The sequence below is a fragment of the Cornus florida genome, unplaced genomic scaffold (assembly GCF_030987335.1).
Source record: "Cornus florida cultivar Cherokee Brave unplaced genomic scaffold, ASM3098733v1 CherokeeBrave_3.0.0_Hap2_Chr04, whole genome shotgun sequence".
NCBI classification, from domain to species: domain Eukaryota; kingdom Viridiplantae; phylum Streptophyta; class Magnoliopsida; order Cornales; family Cornaceae; genus Cornus; species Cornus florida.
The window spans coordinates 21722696-21745580 of record NW_026775574.1 but is presented as its reverse complement, the minus strand read 5'-3'; the positions used below and the strand labels follow the sequence as shown (position 1 = coordinate 21745580).

Sequence of the window (22885 nt, the reverse complement as noted above, 5' to 3'; positions counted from 1 at the left end):
TATTAGGCCCAGGTATTTTAGACTTTTCAAGAAAAATAACGAATTTTTATTAGGCCCAGGTATGTTCCACATGGTACCCGTCTAATAAAAAATACTGAGTATTTTTATTGGGCAACAACACCACGTGATAAGTATACTAAGGTATTGTATACTCTCTTCATACTTGGGACTTAAATTCTTTTCACTACACTTCTATTTGTACATTTTTAGTACAATTATATTGAGATTGTAACATCATTCAATGAGAAAAAAAAAAAAAAAAAAAACCATTAAATTGAGAATATAAAAATGATACTGTATAAAGTGGCTGCTCAATTTTATATCGAAAATGTAATATCATGCAACACCATTAAATTGATAATGTAAAAATGATAATGTATAAAGTGGCTGCTCAATTTAATGATATTGTATTTTGATGTAATATATTGCATGAGTTGTACATCTTTAAATTGAGAATATAAAAATGATAATGTATAAATTGGCTGCTCAATTTAATGATATTGCATCTGGATGTAATATATTGTATGAATTGTACATCTTTAAAGTAAATATTATTTAGATGAGTAGTTGAATTGGTTGCTGTTGATCGATTTTAAAATGTACCAAATGATTCAAGGCAATACAAAATCATTCTTAATGCACTCAAGAGGATCATAATTTCAGACTTGGTCCCAAAAATCATGTTTATCATAGTGCTCCAGTATAATTTGTCAATATATTAATTTTGTATTTTAATACCTTTACTTTTATTTTTTAACATATACACAGTAAATTTTTACCCCATTAAACCTAATTAAAATAAATAAAATTAATGTGTTGAAAATATATTCAGTTGTGTTGAAAAACCCAAGGTATTGTACACAGGAGAGAATTGGGTATGTTACGTTGTCTACTCTCTCACTGACGTTGTATGAAACACACTATGTATTATGGTATATATATTAATGTGGTCCCAATGCATTTCCTATTCTTTAATGGTTTTTCAAATTAATTCACACATAGTTGTGGAATTTTTGGGTCTAAAAAGCATGTTCGTTCCCGTGAACATTAAGCTCACAATAAATAACACACCTAATTGTATTAATACAAGAGTTGTCTCTTTCGATAGTAGGTGGTTGGTTAATTATTAAGTTATGTTGACTTTCTTTAACCAAAAAAAAAAAAAGTTACGTTGACTTTAATCTTTATTTAGTAGTCTAGACTATGCATGGGTCCTAGTTTGAGCAAAATAATTCGGAAGTATGATATCATCTTTGGTAGGAGTGACAAATCAAAATATGATTTGTCAAATACGATACTACACGAGATAAGTAAATTTTGATTAATTTTAATTAACTCATTTATTTAATCGTATCAAGATAAAATTAAGGGAGTTCAATACGTGTAACCCGTTTATACTTATTTAATTCAACATGTCATAATAATGAATATGACATATATAATATGTTACCTGTTTAAACCCAATTACTATTAACACTTAAGTCGTTTTAACATAAACCATGACTACGTCTTATAATTTTTCTTCTTATTTTAAATATTTAGATTAATTGTGAGAAATTTTTTCTAGTATTTTTTATTTGATTGAATATTAAATGTCTCATTTTGTTAAACGAGTCATTAAACGTGTTAACCCGTTTAATAAATATGTTAGGTTAGTATTAAGGGTTCCTGACACGATTATTAAATGGATCGGGTTTAAGTTTACCTATTTAGTAGAATAATACCCTTACATCGACACGATACGATTATGACTCACGAACACGAATTATCACATCTATCCCTCGGACCAAAAATAAAAATAAACGTATAAAAACTTCATCTTTTACAATAATAATTATAATTTTTAATTTAATATTAAATAACAATGTCAAATTTAATATTTCATGACTCCTTTAACAAGTTATTATCTCGAATGTTTTGTTTTTGTTTTTGTTTTTGTTTTTTTTTTTTTAACAAGTTACGTTGACTTTAATCTTTATTTAGTAATCTAGACCATGCATGGGTCCTAGTTTGAGCAAAATAAATCGGAAGTATGATATCATCTTTGGTAGGGGTGGCAAATTAAAATATGATTTGTCAACGATATGATACGATAAGTAAATTTTGATTAATTTTAAATGAATTCGGGTCATAAATGAATTGATACAATTAACTCGTTTACTTTTTTGTGCCGAGATAAAATTGAGGGAGTTCAACACGTGTAACCCGTTTATACTTATTGTAATACCCCGTATTTTATTAAAGAGTTTAGTTTATTTGAATTAATTAATGTGTAGATTTCTTTACCATTCTTATATTGAGTTCATTTAATGGTGCATGTATTATTATTAATAATTTTATTTGTTGATTATGTTTAATTAAGCATTATGTCACGCCCCGGCAGTTCCAATAAAATCCTCCATTTATTCATATATAAATATATCAAAATACACCCAGGATCATAAAAATTGTCCCCTCTTTTATACAAAATCAATTTCCTCAAATATACAAAAAAATCTCCAAAATAAATAAAATAAATCCTCCACGTCAACTCTTCATCCTAAGCCCGTCTCTACGATCCCCGTTCATCTTCGGTACCTGAAACTGGAGGGTGGTGAGACAAAAGTCCCAGTAGGAAAAACAATAACAAGAATCTCATGGAGGTTTAATAAAACAGTTTCACAAAACATACATAATCATGTGAGTATATAGACAAAATAAATATGCATTTAATCAAAACATTTCATAAAACATTTAATCAAAACCTCCCCATGCCATTCAAGGTATAGAGAACCCTACACTGAAAAAGAATTCATGCACTGGATCATCAAGCCACCCAGTTTCCAGCCTCCCTTTGCAACTCTCGGCCCTATCTGTTTTTCCTCAAACTCACTCTCTGTCTCTCTTTGCCCACTCTAATTACTTTTCCCTCTTCTTTCTTTCTTACTTAGCAGTGTAGACAACACCCACAATAAATAGGCCATTCCACCGACCCAAACCAAACAGCTCACCACACAATTAAAAACCCACGTGTAGAAAATCAAGCCTAAGTCAAAAAGTTGGTCTGCCAAACTACTCATTTCTATCTTTATCATTATCACCTATCATCATCACCAACTTCAACCCACGTGGATGAACCAAGATCAAAGAAATTTTGGCACAAAAGCCCAAGTGGGTCCGCCAATATCACACCAACTTTTCTTTCCGCTTTGCCCTTTTTCTCATTTCCCACGGCTGGCTCCTTTATGCATCAACAGAGATATATATATATATATATATATATATATATATATATATAAAATAAATCAACACCAATATATCTTAATGGGGCCCACATAATCATTTATACAAAACTACTTCAATTTTGCTTTCTCTCTTTCCATTTCGCGGGTACTTGCTGCCACCAAAAAGATGTTACATTATATATATATAACACAAATGCGAAATAAATTAAAATGAAACATTACTATTCAATTTGGCAAGTCTCTAATTAAAACTAAAAATATATAAATTTAAAAATCATAAAAAAGTCTAAGTTATTACACATTATTAGTTAATTAAAGTATTATATTTGTGTTATAAAGTATTATGATGATATAATGTATTCTTATGTAATAATAATAATAATAATAGTTTAATAATAATAATAATAATATAATAATAATTATTATTATTATAATAGTTTATTAAGAATAATAATAATAATATAATAATAATATTTATAATAATAATAATAGTATTAAATCATAAGTCATGATAAAATTAGAGATTAGGATAGGATTTCATTAATGATTATGGGTAAGACTTGAAGCTATATGGTTGGGAATGTGGTTAGTTAAATGCAAAATTAGATATTTGTAATATTTATATTATATAAATTGTATATAAATTAGCTAGCCTACCTTAGAAGGAATGGAAGGGAGTTAGAAAAAGTTATAACTTTTAGTGAGCCATTGTAAAAGTGTGGAAAGGAAGAGAGAGAAAGAAAGGAACTTAGACTGGTGTAGGAGAAATTTACCCGACTACGCGCAACCGGCGGATTTATTTTAAATCCAAAAAGGCAAGTTATTATCTACTTTTCCCCTTTGAATTAATAAATTAATTGTTTAGTTTATTTTTATGCATAGAGCCCAGGTTAGGAAATTAATAAATTATTAATTTTAGTTTATTAAATTAATGAAATTTTAATTATATAGGATGGTATATATTTATTTAATATCCTATGAAATTAATAATGGCTGAAAATAATTAAATAAGGCTTTTGGGATTTTTCTAGAATTTTTAAGATTTTTCCGGGGCTTTTCTGCAATTTCCGGCGAAACTCCGGCGAGGTTTCCGGCCACCGGCAGTGAGGAAGGTGACCGGAGTTATCTGGTGTGTTGCGGCGTATTGTAACAAGCATGCGCATGGATCCTCAGCTGTTAGATGGGTTGTAGATCCTTAGATTGATACGGCGTAGCGCGGAACACCATATGATGGTGCGCGCTAATCATCAGCCACAGGATGAAAGGAGTATAGGTGGATTGATCCGGTGTGGCGCGCATGTAGGAAAGATGATGCAGCCAACCAACCGGAGGTCGCCGCGTCAGCAAGAAGCCATCAACGCGCGCGTGGGAGCGCGTGCGCGAGCGTGGAACCCTCCAGACGCGAGTGCAAGCGCGTGGGAGAGTGGGGAAGGTTGGGCTGCGCGTGGGGGAGCTTAGGGCAGCGCGTGGGGCCGCGTGAAGGGCCCTGTCAGCTGCTAAAAATTACCAGAATACCCCTAGGGCCTGTTTTGTAAATTCTAGAACCTTAAACGTGGATTTTTAGGTACTGTGTTGGTATTTACGGGTTTAACGGGCCACGAAATTATTATTTTAATACCCGGTAATTATTCTTATGGCCGATTAATCTTTTCTAAGCATTTATTGGCTCGTTTACAGTACGGATATTAATATGATTTATTTAATGACATTGTTAAATATAAATAATGTATTATCTTATTAAATGGTATCAAACATTACTGTTAAATTAAATAATGCCATGGTTTTAGTCATATAAATTATCTATGATATCTTATGGGATGTTTATACTGTTAAATGATATATAAACCATGATTATTATGCTGTGTGCATTTCAGGAAATAAATGGACTGTTTAACTATGTCGCACTTATATTATATGGATGTGTTGCCATATAGAACCATGTGAGCTAGCTAATAAGTTTAGACTCATTTATACCTTATGCATTTGTTGCGATAGACAGATGTGTGGCTGTCGGGGTATGTGGTTTAATATTATTGGCATGTGTTGCCTAATTGACATACTCAGTTTATTTAGTATTATTATTAGCATGTATTGCCTAATTGTTATGCTCAGTAACTCATTAGTACATTGAGATGCGTTACTACTGTGTAGTCTTTACAGTCTGTGTTGTCAGTACCGTGCACCATGTATAATAGCTGATTTCCCGGGTAGGGAAAGGAGACACTTAACTACCTAGTGTGAGTCTAAGTGATCACCGTTTATTCTGGTTGAGGTCATGTTATACATTGGCTAGTTCCATTAGCATGTATACAGATATAGTACTCATCCGGATATAAATGATTCATTTATTTGATTCTCTGATTTGGGTCATAGTAGAGAAGACTTGCTCGTGGGGTTGACCCACCATTGTTGTTATTTCAGGATACGGTCAGTACCCGTTCCAAGGTTGAGGTTAGCAGTGTGGAACCACCATCCGAACTCATCTACTCTTACGATCCAGTTCAGGGTAAAAGTTTTATGCATTACTTCAGTTTCAGTTTTTTATTTACTTTTGACGTTGAGCTCTCCGGTTTATATTTAGGGATCCTTGACATAGGATTTCCAAGTTGTAATGGAGTACTGTATTAAATAAAGGATGGATGGATGGATGTGGTATTATTTAGTGTTCCTTTCCTGTCTAAATTCTTTTATTACCATCATTTTGTATTCCATGCTTGTATATTGCCAATTGTTTTTGATATTCTTCGTTTTTCGTGTATAAGCCTGATCAACTTATGCGTGAAAAATGTTGGGGGTGTGATACTTATTTAATTCAACATGTCATAATAATGAATATGACATATTTAATATGTTACCTGTTTAAACCCAATTACTATTAACACTTAAGTCGTTTTAACATAAACCACGACTACGTCTTATGATTTTTCTTCTTATTTTAAATATTTAGATTAATTGTGACAAATTTTTTCTAATATTTTTTATTTGATTAAATATTAAATGTCTCATTTTGTTAAGCAGGTCATTAAACGTGTTAACCCGTTTAATAAATATGTTGGGTTAGTATTAAGGGTTCCTAACACGATTATTAAATGGGTCGGATTTGAGGTTACCTATTTAGTAGAATAATACCCTTACATCAACACGATACGATTATGACTCACGAACACGAATTGTCACCTCTATCCCTCGGACCAAAAATAAAAATAAACGTATAAAAACTTCATCTTTTACAATAATAATTATAATTTTTAATTTAATATTAAATAACAATGTCAAATTTAATATTTCATGACTCCTTTAACAAGTTATTATCTCAAATGTTTTGTTTTTGTTTTTGTTTTTTTTTTTAACAAGTTCCGTTGACTTTAATCTTTATTTAGTAGTCTAGACTATGCATGGGTCCTAGTTTGAGCAAAAATAAATCGGAAGTATGATATCATCTTTGGTAGGGGTGGCAAATTAAAATATGATTTGTCAACGATATGATACGATAAGTAAATTTTGATTAATTTTAAATGAATTCGGGTCATAAATAAATTGATACAATTAACTCGTTTACTTATTTGTGTCGAGATAAAATTGAGGGAGTTCAACACGTGTAACCCGTTTATACTTATTTAATTCAACATGTCATAATAATAAATATGACATATTTAATATGTTACCTGTTTAAACCCAATTACTATTAACGCTTAAGTCGTTTTAAGATAAACCATGACTACGTCTTATGATTTTTCTTCTTATTTTAAATATTTAGATTAATTGTGACAAATTTTTTCTAATATTTTTTATTTGATTGAATATTAAATGTCTCATTTTGTTAAGCATGTCATTAAACGTGTTAACCCGTTTAATAAATATGTTGGGTTAGTATTAAGGGTTCCTAACACGATTATTAAATGGGTCGGGTTTGAGGTTACCTATTTAGTAAAATAATACCCTTACATCGACACGATACGATTATGACTCACGAACTCGAATTCTCACCTCTATCCCTCGGACCAAAAATAAAAATAAACGTATAAAAACTTCATCTTTTACAATAACAATTATAATTTTTAATTTAATATTAAATAACAATGTCAAATTTAATATTTCATGACACCTTTAACAAGTTATTATCTGGAATGTTTTGTTTTTGTTTTTGTTTTTTTTTTTTTTATTTTTTTTATTCTGCTTGGATTTTAGGGAAGATTTTAAAAGTACAGGGGAGTTTTATGGTTTTAATCCATCTAAAAAAAAAAAAATAACTACTTCCATTTCACTGGAAAACAAAAGGGCTAGTTGGTTCTCCACTCTTTGCTTATGTACGATGATTTCTGCTACAAGCAATGTAAATGCCTTGCTTTTATTCTTTCTTTCTTTCTTTTTTATTCTTTTATTCTTTTCTTTTTTTCTCTATTTTTAATATGTTTCAGCCAACAGTAAAATTCAGAACTCTAAACAGTAAAATTCAGAACTCTAATCTTGTCTCCACGCCCTAGAGAACACTATGAAATTAATTCTTAATAGATGCCTCTTCAAAATTAGTTATTTCTAAATTCTCAAACCAATATTTGCATGTTTCAACTTTAAGCCAATTAGAGTTGATATATATAGATCAAATGAGGCCCACATATCTTTATAAAGTACTCCTTCTAACTCGTGAATCACAATTCCTACTTGCTTATGTATGATGATATCTGCTATAAGCAATGTGAATACCTTGCTTTTATTCTTTCTTTTTTTTTCTTTTTTTTTCCTTTAATATGTTTCAGCCAACAGCAAAATTCAGAACTCTAATATTGTCTCCACACTCTAGAGAAAACTATGAAATTAATTCTTAATAGATGCCTCTTCAAAAGGAAAAAGCTTGCCTTAGGTCACATCAGTAGGCCTCTTTTTCTAATGCTGATATGGACCAACAACAACTTAACATGTGTCCAAAAAAATTAAAAAATTAAACTTGAATCATGCAGATCTTTTCACGGGTTATCCAAAAAGAAAGAAGATTTTTTTTTTCTTGGTTTGAGATTTTCTCGTGTGAGACTCGGTAAAGCTCTCTCTCGGTCACAATTCCTTCTCTTCACACCAAATTGCCATTTATGCCCACCATCTCTCCAATTCTGAAACCCTAATATTCATCATTTGTTCCGCCAGCCGACCTCCACTGCTTGTTGATCTCCTCCATTCTCAAACGTACCATAATACTTTAATTACAAGCCTTAGAGTTCAGAAATTATTCAAAACACCAGATTCATTGCCTGCCATATCTGTTGCTATTCCATCTCTAAAATGAAATATATAGATCAATTGAGGCCGACATATCTTTATGAAATACTCCTTGTGAATCAGTTCCCAAAACATGAAACTTATTATGAGGACGGAGGGAGGAGGGAGTACGAACAGTACATGAATGGCGGTAAAGATGGCTGTTCAATAAAGTCGCACATAACAGAGAAGAAAAGATGAGGCTAGTATGTTTTACAAGCTTTTGCGAAATTCATGTTGTATTTAAGACGTGCATGATCAAAATCACCATGTTTTCAATCACAAATCGTAGTAGTACCTTTGTTACAGCCCTAACAACCACTATAGTTCTAAAGGTTGGGAGAAACTGGGGACAGAGAGCCCGTTCAGAAGAATCAAGACTAGGATATGTCACAACCTAATTTCACAAATTTCTTCTAATTTTAACCGTCAAAAAAGTAATGGATTTGTACAAATATGTTGTTCTAGTTCAATTACTTCGAGGTATGTTTGGTCGTGTCTTCATGCTAGCCCTCCGCACCACATCCCATGCCTTCTGCGGGGCTTTCACACCTTGCTGTGAGGCAAAAAATGACTCGTAGCCGGGTGAGTCAAAAGCAAAACCGGTGTGCTTTGAATTTTCTCGAGGGAGCTGTGCCATCGCATAGCTCCTCGCCTCATCTTGCGTGAGCTGGTTCCCAATCTCCAGTAAACCTGCAGAACTATAATCTGGCTCATGCCTATGGATTTCCTGAACTATCTGATAATCATAGGGGAAGAACCATCTCTGAGCCCTGAAGGAAGAGCAATCAGCATTAGATACAAACTAACTATTAGAAATTCAAACTAAGACAGAGCATTTAAAAGGGATGTTTTCATCCAATGTAGTTGCAACTACTGCCACAGAAAATACAAGTGAAATGCATGTCATCCTAACTTTGTTACTACATGAAACTGATGTTTTCTTTTCGGATGCAGGCCTACATAATAGAACCATATCATGTATACAATTGACATATTCGCAGAATGGAGTGGAGCCATGATATGCTTGAATCACAGTTATGTCTTAAATGCATTGTTGTTGGTGCAAACGAAGTTAAGTTTACATCGAGGGTGCTTAATTCCAAGTTTTCCATTGTTGCTGCATCATTGTGGTTACGAGATTTTCATTGCTTGCTTCTGATTAGGCCTAGTAATATGTGTGATATTCCCTGTTTAGGAAAAGCATGACGTCTACACCATAAATGGTGAACCCGTCCCGCTGTGTAGATATTGTCCTGCCGCCCCACCCACCCCCCACAAAACAAAAAACAACCAGCAAGGAGATGTGGGACGCCAACATTATTGATGCATGCCATCTCCATATTCCATTCTACTCCTCTCACCCAACTCAGAAAAATCCAAGAGCGATGGTAATTTTAAGTAGTTTATAGCCCAGACAGAGACCACCTCCAGCAGCTATTTATTTAGATTTAGGCACCACAAACAATAAAACAGAAGCTGTTTATCTACCCATTTCAGTATGTGTAATCATCACGACATGGACTATGTCGCTTCTAAAGGTAGACCATAGGAACAAGCCTTGTCTCACCAGTAACAACATGATGAGGCAAGTTTGCCTATCCATCAAGAGTTACCTTGTCCATATATGGAAGCTACAAAGTGCTTCAAGAAAATCATTTTTGAAACTTACCCTTGGTATAAGAAGTCGCCAAGAAGAGCAACAATGGGAACAAGAAGAAGTGCAAGATAAAAGTAGAATGTGCTCATCAACACATAAATGACGGTAAAGATACCCTGCAGTGAAAGTAAGCAATGAGAAAGTTAGCATGTATACCAGTACAATAAGCAGTTGTTGAGATTTTAGTAAAGGGCACACCTTAGCGCCGGGAATAGCTGAGTATATAAAGACAAATATGAACCATGCCAAAATGCTTCCCCCAACACTAATATGATGCCACCTTGTAAGCGTGTTACACATCAAAAGAAGACGAATGTTTACAGTTACTACGACACAGGTGAAGGCCATTGTGCTGACATCCCAAAGGCCAAACATCCTGCCAGATGAATTTTTACCACGGGAACTGGAAGTGGTCACAAAATAATAGAAGATTAGCGACTGGTAAATTGAAAAGAAAGCATGAGTCCCCACAACTCTCCATTTGAAGAAGGTATTTCTTATTCCCTCCCGGTATAACTCAGGGTACTTCTTGGAAAGAGATTCACTGACGTCCTGGCAAAGAACACAATAGAACAATCAAAGATTTATTGATTCAAATAGGTTGCACAGAGGGTTGGAGAGTACCAAAGATTTGATCGTAAGATTGGGTCTTCAGAATAAAACCATTAATCTGAACTAATGATATTAGAGTCCTTTGTAAATCAACATAAATTGATAGAATGTAATACCTTCTCAAAAAGTCCAACGATGATAACGGGCAGGGCAGTGAAAATAACATTGTACAAAGACTGAAACCAATCATCATAGAATCTTTGACCAGAAAACCCAGTTTGGAAGGTGTACCAAAATTGAACCAAAGTGAATGTAAGATTCTTGTAAAAGAAGTATGTCACAACCTGCAGTGAGGAATTTTACTGGAATGTAAAATTCCAAATGGAAAGAAATAAGAGTTCTCCAGGTCAGGAAAAGGTAGAAAAGTTAAACCTTGCATATTCTCATATATGACCATCGTCCATGGACAAGAAGCAAATCTGTAAGAAAACGAAACTGAGCAATTGCGAAATCACTAGCCATCACTGCTTGCATTCCTTCCATCCCACTGATTCCAACACCAACATGAGCTGCTTGAATCATGCTAACATCGTTGGCACCATCACCAATGCTAAGTGTTATTCTCCGTGCACCTTTCCTGACCAGGCTTGTCACCTGCAAACAGCAACAATTATTTAGATTTCACCCTAAACCACGTAGCAGCATAAGACTTGCAGATTGAACATATATCAACTTTCGTGATCAAAGCTGTAATGGATTTTAAAACAGTTTTCAAACAGCAACTGACACAACTTCTTAATGTCACAAGTTTTAGGGTGTATAAGCCAGAATGAGACCAAATTGTCAACCTGTCTCAATATGCTGCTTTGCCAAGTTCTATAGCGATGAGTCAAATCAAGAGTAATACATTCGCGATACCATTTGGCCAAGCAGATTGGTTATTAGAATTGCATAAAATTGTTGGACGTAGATTGGTTATTATTATGGCATAAAATGCAGAAAAGAAGACTTTCAGAAAAGAAAGAAAAAAAATCCAAGCATAGGAAACTATCATACTGCAAAATGCATTGATAAGCTCAAATACAAATGGGGTATACTTCTATCATAATTGGAGATCATAAAACTTTCTGTTAGATATATTTCAAAGTCAAATGCTACTTTTAATGTTTAGAAGAAATAACACTTCAATTATCTACATAAAGAAGAGCATGGCAAGGAACCTCACTTGTGCTTTCTGTAAAGGAGAAACTCGGCAGCAAACTACTGAAGTACAATTCAAGCTCAAATTCAGTAGCATTACTCGTAAACTTGGGTCCAATGCATACATCAAACACTTTCCATCTATTACTAGTGCTAATTTTGGTCCAGATACAGTATGAAGACAGTTTTGTGCTTCCTCGTGGCACTTCTTTAGCTCATTCTTTACTGCATCTCTCATAAAGCGTGCAATCTCCACTTGGTCCCCCTGAAAACAGAAGTTAAAGCAACAGTTGAACCTACAAATACGCTAAAATACACAAATTTGATGTAACTACATGCAAAAAACATGTTACTTAAGAATTGTAACTTACTCTGCTTTCAACTTCTCTGATAGCATCAGTTTCTGAACTAATGATAAACTGTTTCATGCCATTATCAAGCAACCTGCATGCTGAGAGAGATATGAGGAAACAACACCTGCAGTGAAAACATAAACAAATGGAAGCATCATATCTCATTAAATACTGCCTTACCATAAGCTATATTTATTGCTGTTTCCATCTTGTCCCCTGTTAGCACCCAAATCTTGATTCCCGCTCTAGAAAGAGTCTCTATACAGGATGGTACTCCTTCTTGAAGTTTGTCTTCGATAGCAGTGCACCCAATCATAACAAGATCCTTTTCTACGAGCTCTGCGACCTGCAAAAATTTCACACGTTTTTATGCAGATATGTCCTAATCCATATCTAAATGGAAACTAAACAGAGTATGCACACTAGTATCATACAGAACCAGCTGAATTCCAAGAAGAGCACTAATACAGGAAGCAACTATTCTTGCATCTATAATATTAGACATCTGAAGTGGGAAAATGACATAACAAAATAAACTCCAGTGAGAATCAATAAGTTGAACAAGCTTCCAAATCTTAAAGGCTAGGTATTTACAATATTGACAACTAAAATACAATTACAAGGAGATCAACACCCCCTTTAACTTGTTCTAATGAGGGTACTAAGTTGACTGCCAATAATCACTAAGAGATGGTGGTTGGTTACTGCCGACACTTACCATAACCAATCCCAATGGGACAGCCAGGTTGGTTAGGATCTCTTGGTGACAACCAACAAGTCTCAAGTTCAACTCCTCCCAGACTTGGTACATGTGGCTTTGGGGTGGTTCCATCTATCCAGTGGACAAAGTCTCTGGTCCTAGACGGTGTTGTCAATGTTGTATACATGACAATTTTAATTCAAAAGAATTAAAATTGTCTCATAAAATTATAAATTCAGAAGTAAACAAGTATTGGAGAGACAAACATCATTAATTCAAAGCTAGTGCATACCTCATCTAACTTCTTCTCCCGGTCATGCAGAGATGATTTTGCCTGAATAAATTTCTCATTCCAATTTTCATATACATCAGCACTTAAATTTCTATATGCCAGACAAAGGGTACGCAATCCAGCAGCTCCAAATTGTTCCAAATGCTCCCTGGTTGTTTTATTTAAATCATCATTTCCATATGCCAATCTTTCGTAGATTACAGTATCAGCACCCTGCGACAGAGATTCTGTCCAAGTGTCATCTTTTTCCTTGTAATTTTCAACTCACATAAGAAGCCTCACAAATCAATTACCTTGCAGTACAGTACAAGCCTACCATCTGGAAAACGACAAACAACAGACTGGCGCTTCCTCGTACTAAATACACAAATAAAATACAATCGATGTTATAATCATCAAGCATGAATTCACAAGTGATACAAGGAGTCGTTAAGATTACCTACCTATTGAACTCAAGGACATTCAAAATCTCATAAGGAACATCTTGAATCTTTCCCATCTTCTCAGTATGTGACTCACGAACATAGATCATAGTAGGTGAACGCCTGGGAAAAAAAGAAAGATAAAAAGGCAAATTATTAACCTCGCACCAAGCCAAATGCCCTTGAAGAATAGAAATGCTGCTACAATAACAATAAAGCTTCAGTACAATGCCAGTCAGTGCAAAATCTAAGCACTTCTACAACCAAAAATAATATAACAGAACAAACTCTCTCAAAGAACCACTACTCAATCTGCGATTCAATTTGTTACAGATAAAAGGTGGGGAATATGAGGGGGAAAAGGATATGTCACTCAAATGAAAAGTACGAGAAAATAATACCATTCCTAACAAAGCATAGGAATTATTAAAAGGTTTACCTGTAAAAAAAGAAGCCAAAGTTCTTTGCAGCAGTAACCAGAGCAGCCTCATCAGGAGATGCAGCTTGATATTTAATTTTTTCTTGGGATTCCTCACCCTCAGGAAGTACAGTATGACATATAGCAAGGCATCTGAAGAATTCCTAAACAACAAAAAAACAAAAGCTTTGACTAAAAATATGTGATAGTATGTGTTGTGACATGACCATATGCCAGGAAAGAAACTACATAGGCAACAAATGAATGATTATTGCAATTTGACTAACAATCCATCTAACTCAGATCCTAACAAACAGCTAAAACTAAATTTCAACCAAGTGATTACACTATAAAGCTCATGTTGAAAACAGCATCAAATTAAGCAAATCAGTATTGAGTAATTTACAATGTTATATTAAGACAAATAGGAGAAATTCCATATTTAAAAAGTTACCAAAAGCTACCAAAAGCTATATAAAATTACTAATTAATGCCATGAATTATCCTAGCAAAAGACTAAAAAAGAGAGGGAAGGGGTTCCATTGTTCAGTATGCTTAAGCACATCAATTAAAAACCAAAGGGCATCTAGCCCAATGGTATAACCTCCCCCATCCTCAAAGAGGAGGGGACGGGTTCGAGCCTGGGTGTGAGCAAAAAGTGTGCGAGTACTTACCTGACCTAAAAAAAAGACACCGATTAAAATGATGCATGCCAAAAAAGGGAGGTGCCACCAATAGCAAAGGAAACAAAGCAGAATAGGTTATAGGATCCAAAAGCATTTTCCCAGAAGATTAAATTGAGACGTCCATTTTTTGTTAACTTAGTATCTCCATTAAAGACGGAAATAATACTATAAGTGATAATATTCACATGCACATATGCACATATTACAGAATTTAAAATTAGATACTGCACACTCTCAAGGATAATATTCACATGCACATATCCACATATTGCAGAATTTAAAATTAGATCCTGCACACTAGAATATTGTCTCAATGATATCAAACGCAGAGATGAAGTATCAAACGGGTAGAGAATTCTTATAATATAATGACATCTAATAACAATTACAAATATTTTAAAAATAAATATTAAGAAGTGCCATATACATATTCTTTTGATGTTCCCTCCAGAATACGGCAAAAGTCAACTGCCTGGTTTCAAATGTATATTGTGAATTTTACCAAAGCAGTAAATTTTTTAAGGAAAAACTTAATCTTTATATGATGTAAAAATAGTTAATCAATTGACAATGAGCTACTACCATAAACTATGCTATCAGTGACGGACCCACAAAATTGTATGAGAGGGGGCGGCCTTGAAAAACAAGAATATATAATGGGGTATTATCAAAAATTGAGTGGGGGAAGCATTTTAAGATTTTAATAAAAATTATAGGTAATTTTGTAAAAAAAAAAAATCAGTGGGGGAGGCTGGTCCCGTAACAGGTCCTTCTCTGTATGATATATATACATAAATATATAGACCTTAATTTTTTAAATGTCAAACCACATCTTGTATCTGGATACCAGTGCTCATTGCATTATTACCAAACAAATTGATTTACCTTGCACAAATCAGGATTAGGTTCATTCCTCCAAGCACCTCGCATAAGCCTAGCATCATCAAAATTGAAACCCTTCTCATGTACCACTTTTGAAGATTTCTGAACATTTAAATATTTAGTGACATTAATATTATCAACATATACATTAAGTTAATCATTTTCCAAGCAAAGACATCTAAACTTACCTCCCCAACTTTCATGCCATTCCGCTGTGCTCCTCCTATCTCAATTTCAGTGACACCAGTTCCATAGACCTCTCCTCCGATTGAACACTTGAAGAACTCCATCAAATTTCGCGTCAGTGTTCCAGTTTTATCTGAAAATATGTATTCCACCTGTAGCCAAAGGAACAACTTAAAGTTGATAGCTTGTAGCTCCACTTGACAAACAGCCGTATAAAACTAAACTAGAATAAGAAAAAGTAAATAATAAAGGCCTCAATATTTAGAGAAAGCCCAACATCAATATTTTTTTTTCACAAGAACTATAACAGTAATAATGCCTTTTAATTACTGAAAGAGAAAAATAGATAAGGGACTATCGTCACTCCTCCCTCTAGAAAGGCATTATGGCATTTACCTGTCCAAGTTCCTCATTGAGATTGGATGTTCGTGCTAATGCAGGGGTATTGGTTTCATTGTGGTACATACGCAAATCATTGTTAATAAATTGAGTGGATTGAATAAATTTGATCATCTGAAGAAACAAAAACAATAAGAACCCTTAGAAAATAAATTATGTGCAGCCTGACAAAACAAAAATGATAACAGTTATAACACAGACACCAACCTCAACAGAAACATAAAGAGAAATGGGGATAATTGGTGAATACAGAGTAAGTAGGGTAAACATAGTCAAAAAGATAACCTGTAAGATCAACAAACAGAAGCAATAAGAAATAGATTAGGAAAATAAGAACATGAAAAATAACTAATTTTAGAGGATTCCTCCAATTGCAGCAAGGAAAATTTACCATAAATCTGTTGTCAGGGTTGAACTGTGGATCTAAATTCTCTGGTACACGAAGACCCAAGTAGAAATACTTACGATCTATAAATACACCACTGAAGAATTTCGTGAAGCACAAAAATTGTCAATCACGAGAGAATTTGCAAAGGAATGTGGAAATTTCATAACAGCATAATATATAGAATAATTTAGCTACTTGTCACACCTGCATATGGCCCCAAGCACACACATACAGAAGAGAAGACCAAATATAGCGAGTATAAGTTTGTCAAGTTTCCTCTCTAGCGTACTTCTTTTGGAAGGAACATTCATAGAATTCATCATAACCTTCAATTCAGACAAGGCAGCCATAGAGATGCTAAATGTTATAAAACAGTACCATAAAAGATGATGTGAGCAATGAACACATCAAAAATACAAAGAACAGTAGCTTAACGTAGAACAAAAAATATTAATGTATAGAGATTTCAAAAAACAAACACCACTAATTCAGATTTAATCATTGGAGTAAATTTTAGTAAGAATTGGTATCGGTGCCTGACGCAATGAATGGCACTAATTTCCTTAATATATTCTTGGTGCTAGAAATATGTAAAAAGGTGTCACTAGCCTCAAACAAAGGAAATGATTTTATTATGATCATTTCGTGGATAACACATGGCTCACTTGCAAAAAGGGGAAAACGACACAAATTGAATCAGTCTACAAAAGCACACCTTTGTCTCATGCCCAGTAAAAATAACAACTCCAACAATGTACTCAGTGTTTCTCAAACTGCATCCCTGGAAATAAGGTGAGAGCCAATGAGCAAATGCCAGTTCAGTTTCACCAGTGGATAGTGAACGGAAAATCAAAGGAATAATAGAGAACCAATAGAGTATAGAAGAATCAGTCAAACGGGAGAGCAGATATATGTAATTTAAATTAATAAACTTCAAAAAATTATCAAGCACATAAATATAGAATTTCACAAAAATAAGATCATTTAACAGATAATAAAGAACTGCAAAAATGATGACAATACGAGAAGCAGCCAAGTATCACAATTTCACCTGAATTACTACTAGAAGTGAAACTCAAAATAACTGGCCACCAATAAGTGACAAAAAGAAATTATCAAATCGTACCCGCAACAGAAGTTGATTTGGACTAAGGGGTAAAGTTTGCTTTTGGATCATCAAATTACCAGTGAAAGTGTACAATGAATTGTTTGGTTGCTCACACTGTATTTCACCTGCAATTAATAGAAAAATCCTCATAAAAAAATAAAATGTGAAAACAACTTAGAATATGAATATGAGGGAGGGAGGGAGGGAGGAGTGGAATATGAATGTGGGTCCTTTATGCTTATAAACACTTGTCAGATTCATATTAACTTACATCCTGTACAAACTAAATTTAACATGATGAATGAGAATATGTTCGATGGTTTCCAGCAGTGAAAATTCAATTCGACTGAAAAGAAAAAATTGCAAAAAAGGACCACCTTTTATTCAAAAAAATGACCCCAATAAAGTAGTAATAATAATAAATAAATAAATAAGAGTGTGGCAACATCCAAGATACCACATCCTTAATAGATTATCCAAATTTCTACATAAAGACCTTGAATTCAAAAGAACATCGGTTTTGCACCAGTTAATTAGAGCTTATAATAATGAAATAAAGAAAAGAAAATAATGTCGTGCTTAATTGCTGCAACATTAATATTTTATGTCTACAAGAAACTAAGTGGATAGGAGCAAAAGCTAGAGAGATTGAAGGATATAAATTATATTATATCGGAACGAGTAGACATAGAAATGGAGTGGGGATAATCATTGACAAGAGTTTAAAAGAAAATGTGATAACTGTTAGGCTGTAATCGAGCTGAGCCAAGCCGAGTTTTGGAGTGTTTGGGCTCGGCTCGGCTTCTCTTCAGGCATGTTTGAGCTCGGCTCGTTTTCAGCCGAGCCTAGCTTCAACCTGATCGAGCTCAGCTCAATATGGTTTGACGAGCTCACGAGCTACTCGAGTCAAGCTCGTTTATACCCAAACCTAAATATACATCCTCCACACAGACACACACATTTATATACACAAACAATAAATCACAGTCCAAACCTGATCAATCTTCACAATTTTTACTAAGAATCAACAAATACTCAGAATCACATCCCAAACTTGTTCAGATGCACGTCAGATTTTGGGAGGATCAATGATGTGGGGACCTTGTGCTGGCTTGTAGATTTCCTCATCTTTTCAGGATTGCTGTGAATAAGCATGTTGTAGTTGCTGACTGTTATCGGCTTGATAATGGAAGGGTGGCTTGGGATGTGCAGCTTCGCAGAGGGTTGCATGATTGGGAGCTTTTGGAGATTTCAGATTTTCTTGCTCTGATTTAAGACCAAGTGGTGGAGGGTGTGGGTATGGATGTGATGGTGTGGGAGGGGTCATTGAGAGGGGTGTTTGAGGTTTGATCTTTCTACCAAAGTCTTATGGAGACCCCTGGCCTTTCCTTCCCTTGGAGAGCTATTTGGAGGACTAAAGCCCCCTTGAAGGTGGCTTTCTTTGCATGGTCAGTTGCCCTTGGAAGTATCCTCACTCTCGACAACCTCAGAAGAAGACGCCAGGTTGCAGTGAATTGGTGTTGCATGTGTAGGAAAATTCAGGATGCTATTATTATGGGGCATGAAATGGTCAGTGAATTCAAATATAAACATCCTATTATGGCTCTGAAAGCTGATATCTCCAAAGCCTTTGATTCAGTTTCTTGGAGTTTTCTCTTGAAATCTTTGACAGCTGCTGGTTTTAGTTCAAATTGGATTAAGTGGATCTCCAATCTTCTGTCATCTACAAAATATTCTGTCCTCCTTAATGGCTCTCCTGCAGGATTTATTCAACCTACAAAGGGGCTGCATCAAGGATGTCCTCTTTCCCCCCTTCTTTTCACTATGGTGACAGATCAACTCACTCAATTCATTAACTCCGAAGTTGCTAATGGAAGGATCAATTTATCTCATACTGCTTTGAAGGCTGGTTCTACTACATGTCACACTTTCTTTGCAGATGACCTGTTGATCACTTGTAAAGCTTCCATATCAAATGCTAGATCCTTGCAAGGTTTGTTTAAAAATCTTTGGTGAGGCTTCTGGCTTGAAGATTAATTATCAAAAGACAAGTGTTATTTTTTCTAAGGCTGTCAGAAGAAGAAGAGCTATTCTTGATTTGCTGCAATGCAAAGAAGAGTTGCTTCCTTTGAAATATTTAGGCATTCCTTTGTGTTCCACAGGTCTAAAGAAAGCTCATTGCACTGTGCTTATTGGCAAAATTTCAAAATAGCTCACTGTTTGGAGTAACAATTTACTGTCAGTTGCAGGGAAGGCTGACTTAATTAAGACAGTTATTAATCCAATATGTTTATACTGGTGTAGTGTTTTTCCCTTGCCAGTTGCTGTCCTAAATCATATTCAAAAGTTGTGTAGAGACTTTCTGTGGGGCAGCAAAAAGAATATGAAGAAATTGCATCTTATGAGTTGGGATTTGATGTGTAGGCCTAAAAAGGAAGCAGGGCTGGGTTTCAGAAAATTGCTTGATTTGCAGCATACTTCCCAGTGCGTTTTGGCTTGGAAATATTTGCAAAATTCAGACAGAATTTGAGTTCCATGGTTCAAGAACAGGTACTCCTCTACTTCTACTTATTGGAATGCAGTTCCAAAGTTTTCTCATTCTATTCTTTGGAAGAACTTGATTAATTCCAAGGATCTTATGCATCTCAACATTAGTTTTTCTATTGGTACTGGGCATAGTTTTAAGATTTTGACAGACCCTTGGTGTGAAGGCCAAACATTGATTCAGAAATTTGGTCATATAATTGTTAGAAGGCTGGGGTTTACTTGGGATACTCCTTTGTCTACTCTTTTGGACAATGGTGAATGGAATTTGGAGCTTTTACAAGACATTATGTTCCGGCCAATTAAGGATTATGTTCAGACTTTGATTATTCATGCAAGAGCAGATCGCCTTACGTGGGATGGAGGTCCTTTTACTTTCAAATCAGCTTGGGAAAGTTGCAGAATAAACCATCCAGAGGTGGATTGGTTTAAAGTTTGTTGGGGAAAATCTCGGCCTAAATGGTCTGTGTTTGGTGTTTTTCTGTTTCAAAATAGGCTTCCTACAATGGTAAATCTTCAGAGGAGGAAGGTACAATTAGCTTCAAGGTGTTCTTTATGTCTACAGGAGTGTGATACCAGAGACCATCTTTTTGTTGGGTGTTCTTATGCAAATAGTTTCTGGAAATGGATTGTGGATATTATGGGCTGGAATTTTGATATTTCTTTATTTTCCACATTAGAAGACTTGTTGTATTGGTTCTCTCAACAGACCAATAAGATGTTTTATTCAATTTTTGTGGCTTCATTGTGGAGCATTTGGCAAGAAAGAAATGGCAGGCTGCATGCTCATTTATTTAGACTACCTCAAGATGCTGCTACACAAATCTTATTTGAAGTTCTTGATATCTACAATGTTGCTATTCAAGATCTCTCTAGATAGTAATTTTGATGATTTTCTTTGTTTTGAATTTTTTCATTTTTCAGAATTGATCTTTCAATTCTTTTCTGAGGGTATGCCCTTTGTGCGCCTGTAAATATTTTTTCCTTTTTTATACAAACACCAAGTATGAAAAAAAAAAAAAATGTCAGGCGAATCTGTGAACCACTTTCTGATTCATTGCCCTGTGGTGAGGGACATTTGGGCTATGTTCTTGGCTGCCTTTGGTGTGGCTTGGGTGTTCCCTGAGTCCACGGTTGATTTGCTTGAGGCTCGGAAAGGGTGTATAGTGGAGAGCTGAGTCGAGATGCTTGAAGGGCCACTCCCCTCTGTCTTTGGTGGGGGATTGTGGCGCAAGAGAAATAGGAAATCCTTTGAGGGGGAGGAGTCTCCTATTTGGTCTCTCAAATACAATATTTGGTTTTCTTTATTCTTTTGGGTTAATGGGTGAAATTGTATATCGATGGATAGTCTTTTGGATTTTGTTGATAGTCTAAAGATGTAATGTCACTGGTAGCGGCATTTTGTTCTGATGGGAGAACTCCCCTTTTGAGTGACTTTAATGAATTTTACTTATAAAAAATAAAACTTGTTCAGATCTTCGTCATTTATACTCATAATCAACAAATAGTCAGAAACAAAGTCCATGGAATACGAGAGAAATGAGAGATGAAAGATGAGAGGAGAGAGAGAGAAGAGAGAGAAAGATATGGAATGACCTACTATATAAATACAACATGATCACAATATTAAGAACATCATAGTGAAGATAAAGATGAGATAGAGTGTGCGTGTTGTCCACCGTAGATCGCTGGAGGACGTGGTGTGTGGCTAGGGCTCCTAGCCTCGATGTTAAGAGTGAAGAGGATAATAGGGTATTAGCGTTAGGTTAGACTCTCTTTTTTGGGGAAAAAATAAAAATAAAATAGGGTTAGACATTATATATATCAATATTTGGGCTTCATGGGCTTGGGTTTTCTTTTAAAAGGTTGAGTGTTTATAATATGAATTGGGTTGGTCTCATATAAAATGAAAGAAACTAAATATTTAATGGGCTTATAATATGTGGGCTAAGCTTTCATCACAAATAATTATCAAGTTATCTTTATAATTTTCACGAGCCTATTAACAAGCCTGTTCACGAGCTGAGCCGGGGGCTGTTTGGGATTGGTTCATTTATTAAACGATCTTGAAAATTATGTTTGAGATTATTCGTTTATTAAACAAACGAACACGAGTCGAGCTCTTAGCGAGCCGAGCTCGAGTTGTTCATCAAACGTTTGGTTCATTTGCAGCCCTACCGTTATTAAAAAAGAAGATGGGATTTTAGTAAAACTCGTATTAGGTTGAAATATCCAAAGAGGACTAGATGACGATATTAAAACACAATTTTAAGAACATATGGACGAATTGATACAAGGGATACCTGAAGGAGAAAAAGTGTATAAAGGAGGAGAATTTAATGGTCATGTAGGAAAAGAGTGTGGAGGATATGAGATGGTACATGTTGGACATGGATTTGGATATAGAAATGGTGCCGGGTAGACTATCTTAGATTTTGCGGTAGCATATAATCTTATAATTAGGAATACCTATTTTATAATGAGAGATGAACACTTATAACCTTTAAAAGTGGATCAAATATGAGTCAAATTGATTACTTTTTAACTACAAAGGCAGATAGATTAAAAAGCAAAGATTGTAAGATTCACAACATAGGCTACTTGTTTTAGATTTATGTATA

At 34.7% G+C, this 22885-nt stretch overlaps 1 protein-coding gene across 2 annotated transcripts in view; it reads right to left on the bottom strand.

Annotated features, from left to right (window-relative positions):
- Window positions 1-8695: 8695 nt before the first annotated feature.
- LOC132302959 (phospholipid-transporting ATPase 3) overlaps window positions 8696-22885 on the bottom strand; it is a 33324-nt gene continuing 19134 nt past the window's right edge. For both annotated transcript variants that reach the window (XM_059799974.1, XM_059799975.1), the window contains 20 exons: window positions 17739-17845; window positions 17328-17393; window positions 16817-16938; window positions 16616-16706; window positions 16432-16509; window positions 16222-16338; window positions 15828-15977; window positions 15643-15741; window positions 14093-14235; window positions 13675-13776; window positions 13525-13588; window positions 13232-13444; window positions 12420-12585; window positions 12258-12337; window positions 11912-12151; window positions 11119-11340; window positions 10863-11030; window positions 10333-10686; window positions 10147-10250; window positions 8696-9247 (listed from right to left, as the gene is read on the bottom strand). In XM_059799974.1, coding sequence (XP_059655957.1) covers window positions 8944-9247; window positions 10147-10250; window positions 10333-10686; window positions 10863-11030; window positions 11119-11340; window positions 11912-12151; window positions 12258-12337; window positions 12420-12585; window positions 13232-13444; window positions 13525-13588; window positions 13675-13776; window positions 14093-14235; window positions 15643-15741; window positions 15828-15977; window positions 16222-16338; window positions 16432-16509; window positions 16616-16706; window positions 16817-16938; window positions 17328-17393; window positions 17739-17845 — 2990 coding nt within the window. In that variant the 3' untranslated portion in view covers window positions 8696-8943. The remainder of the gene's footprint in view (window positions 9248-10146; window positions 10251-10332; window positions 10687-10862; window positions 11031-11118; window positions 11341-11911; window positions 12152-12257; window positions 12338-12419; window positions 12586-13231; window positions 13445-13524; window positions 13589-13674; window positions 13777-14092; window positions 14236-15642; window positions 15742-15827; window positions 15978-16221; window positions 16339-16431; window positions 16510-16615; window positions 16707-16816; window positions 16939-17327; window positions 17394-17738; window positions 17846-22885) is intronic.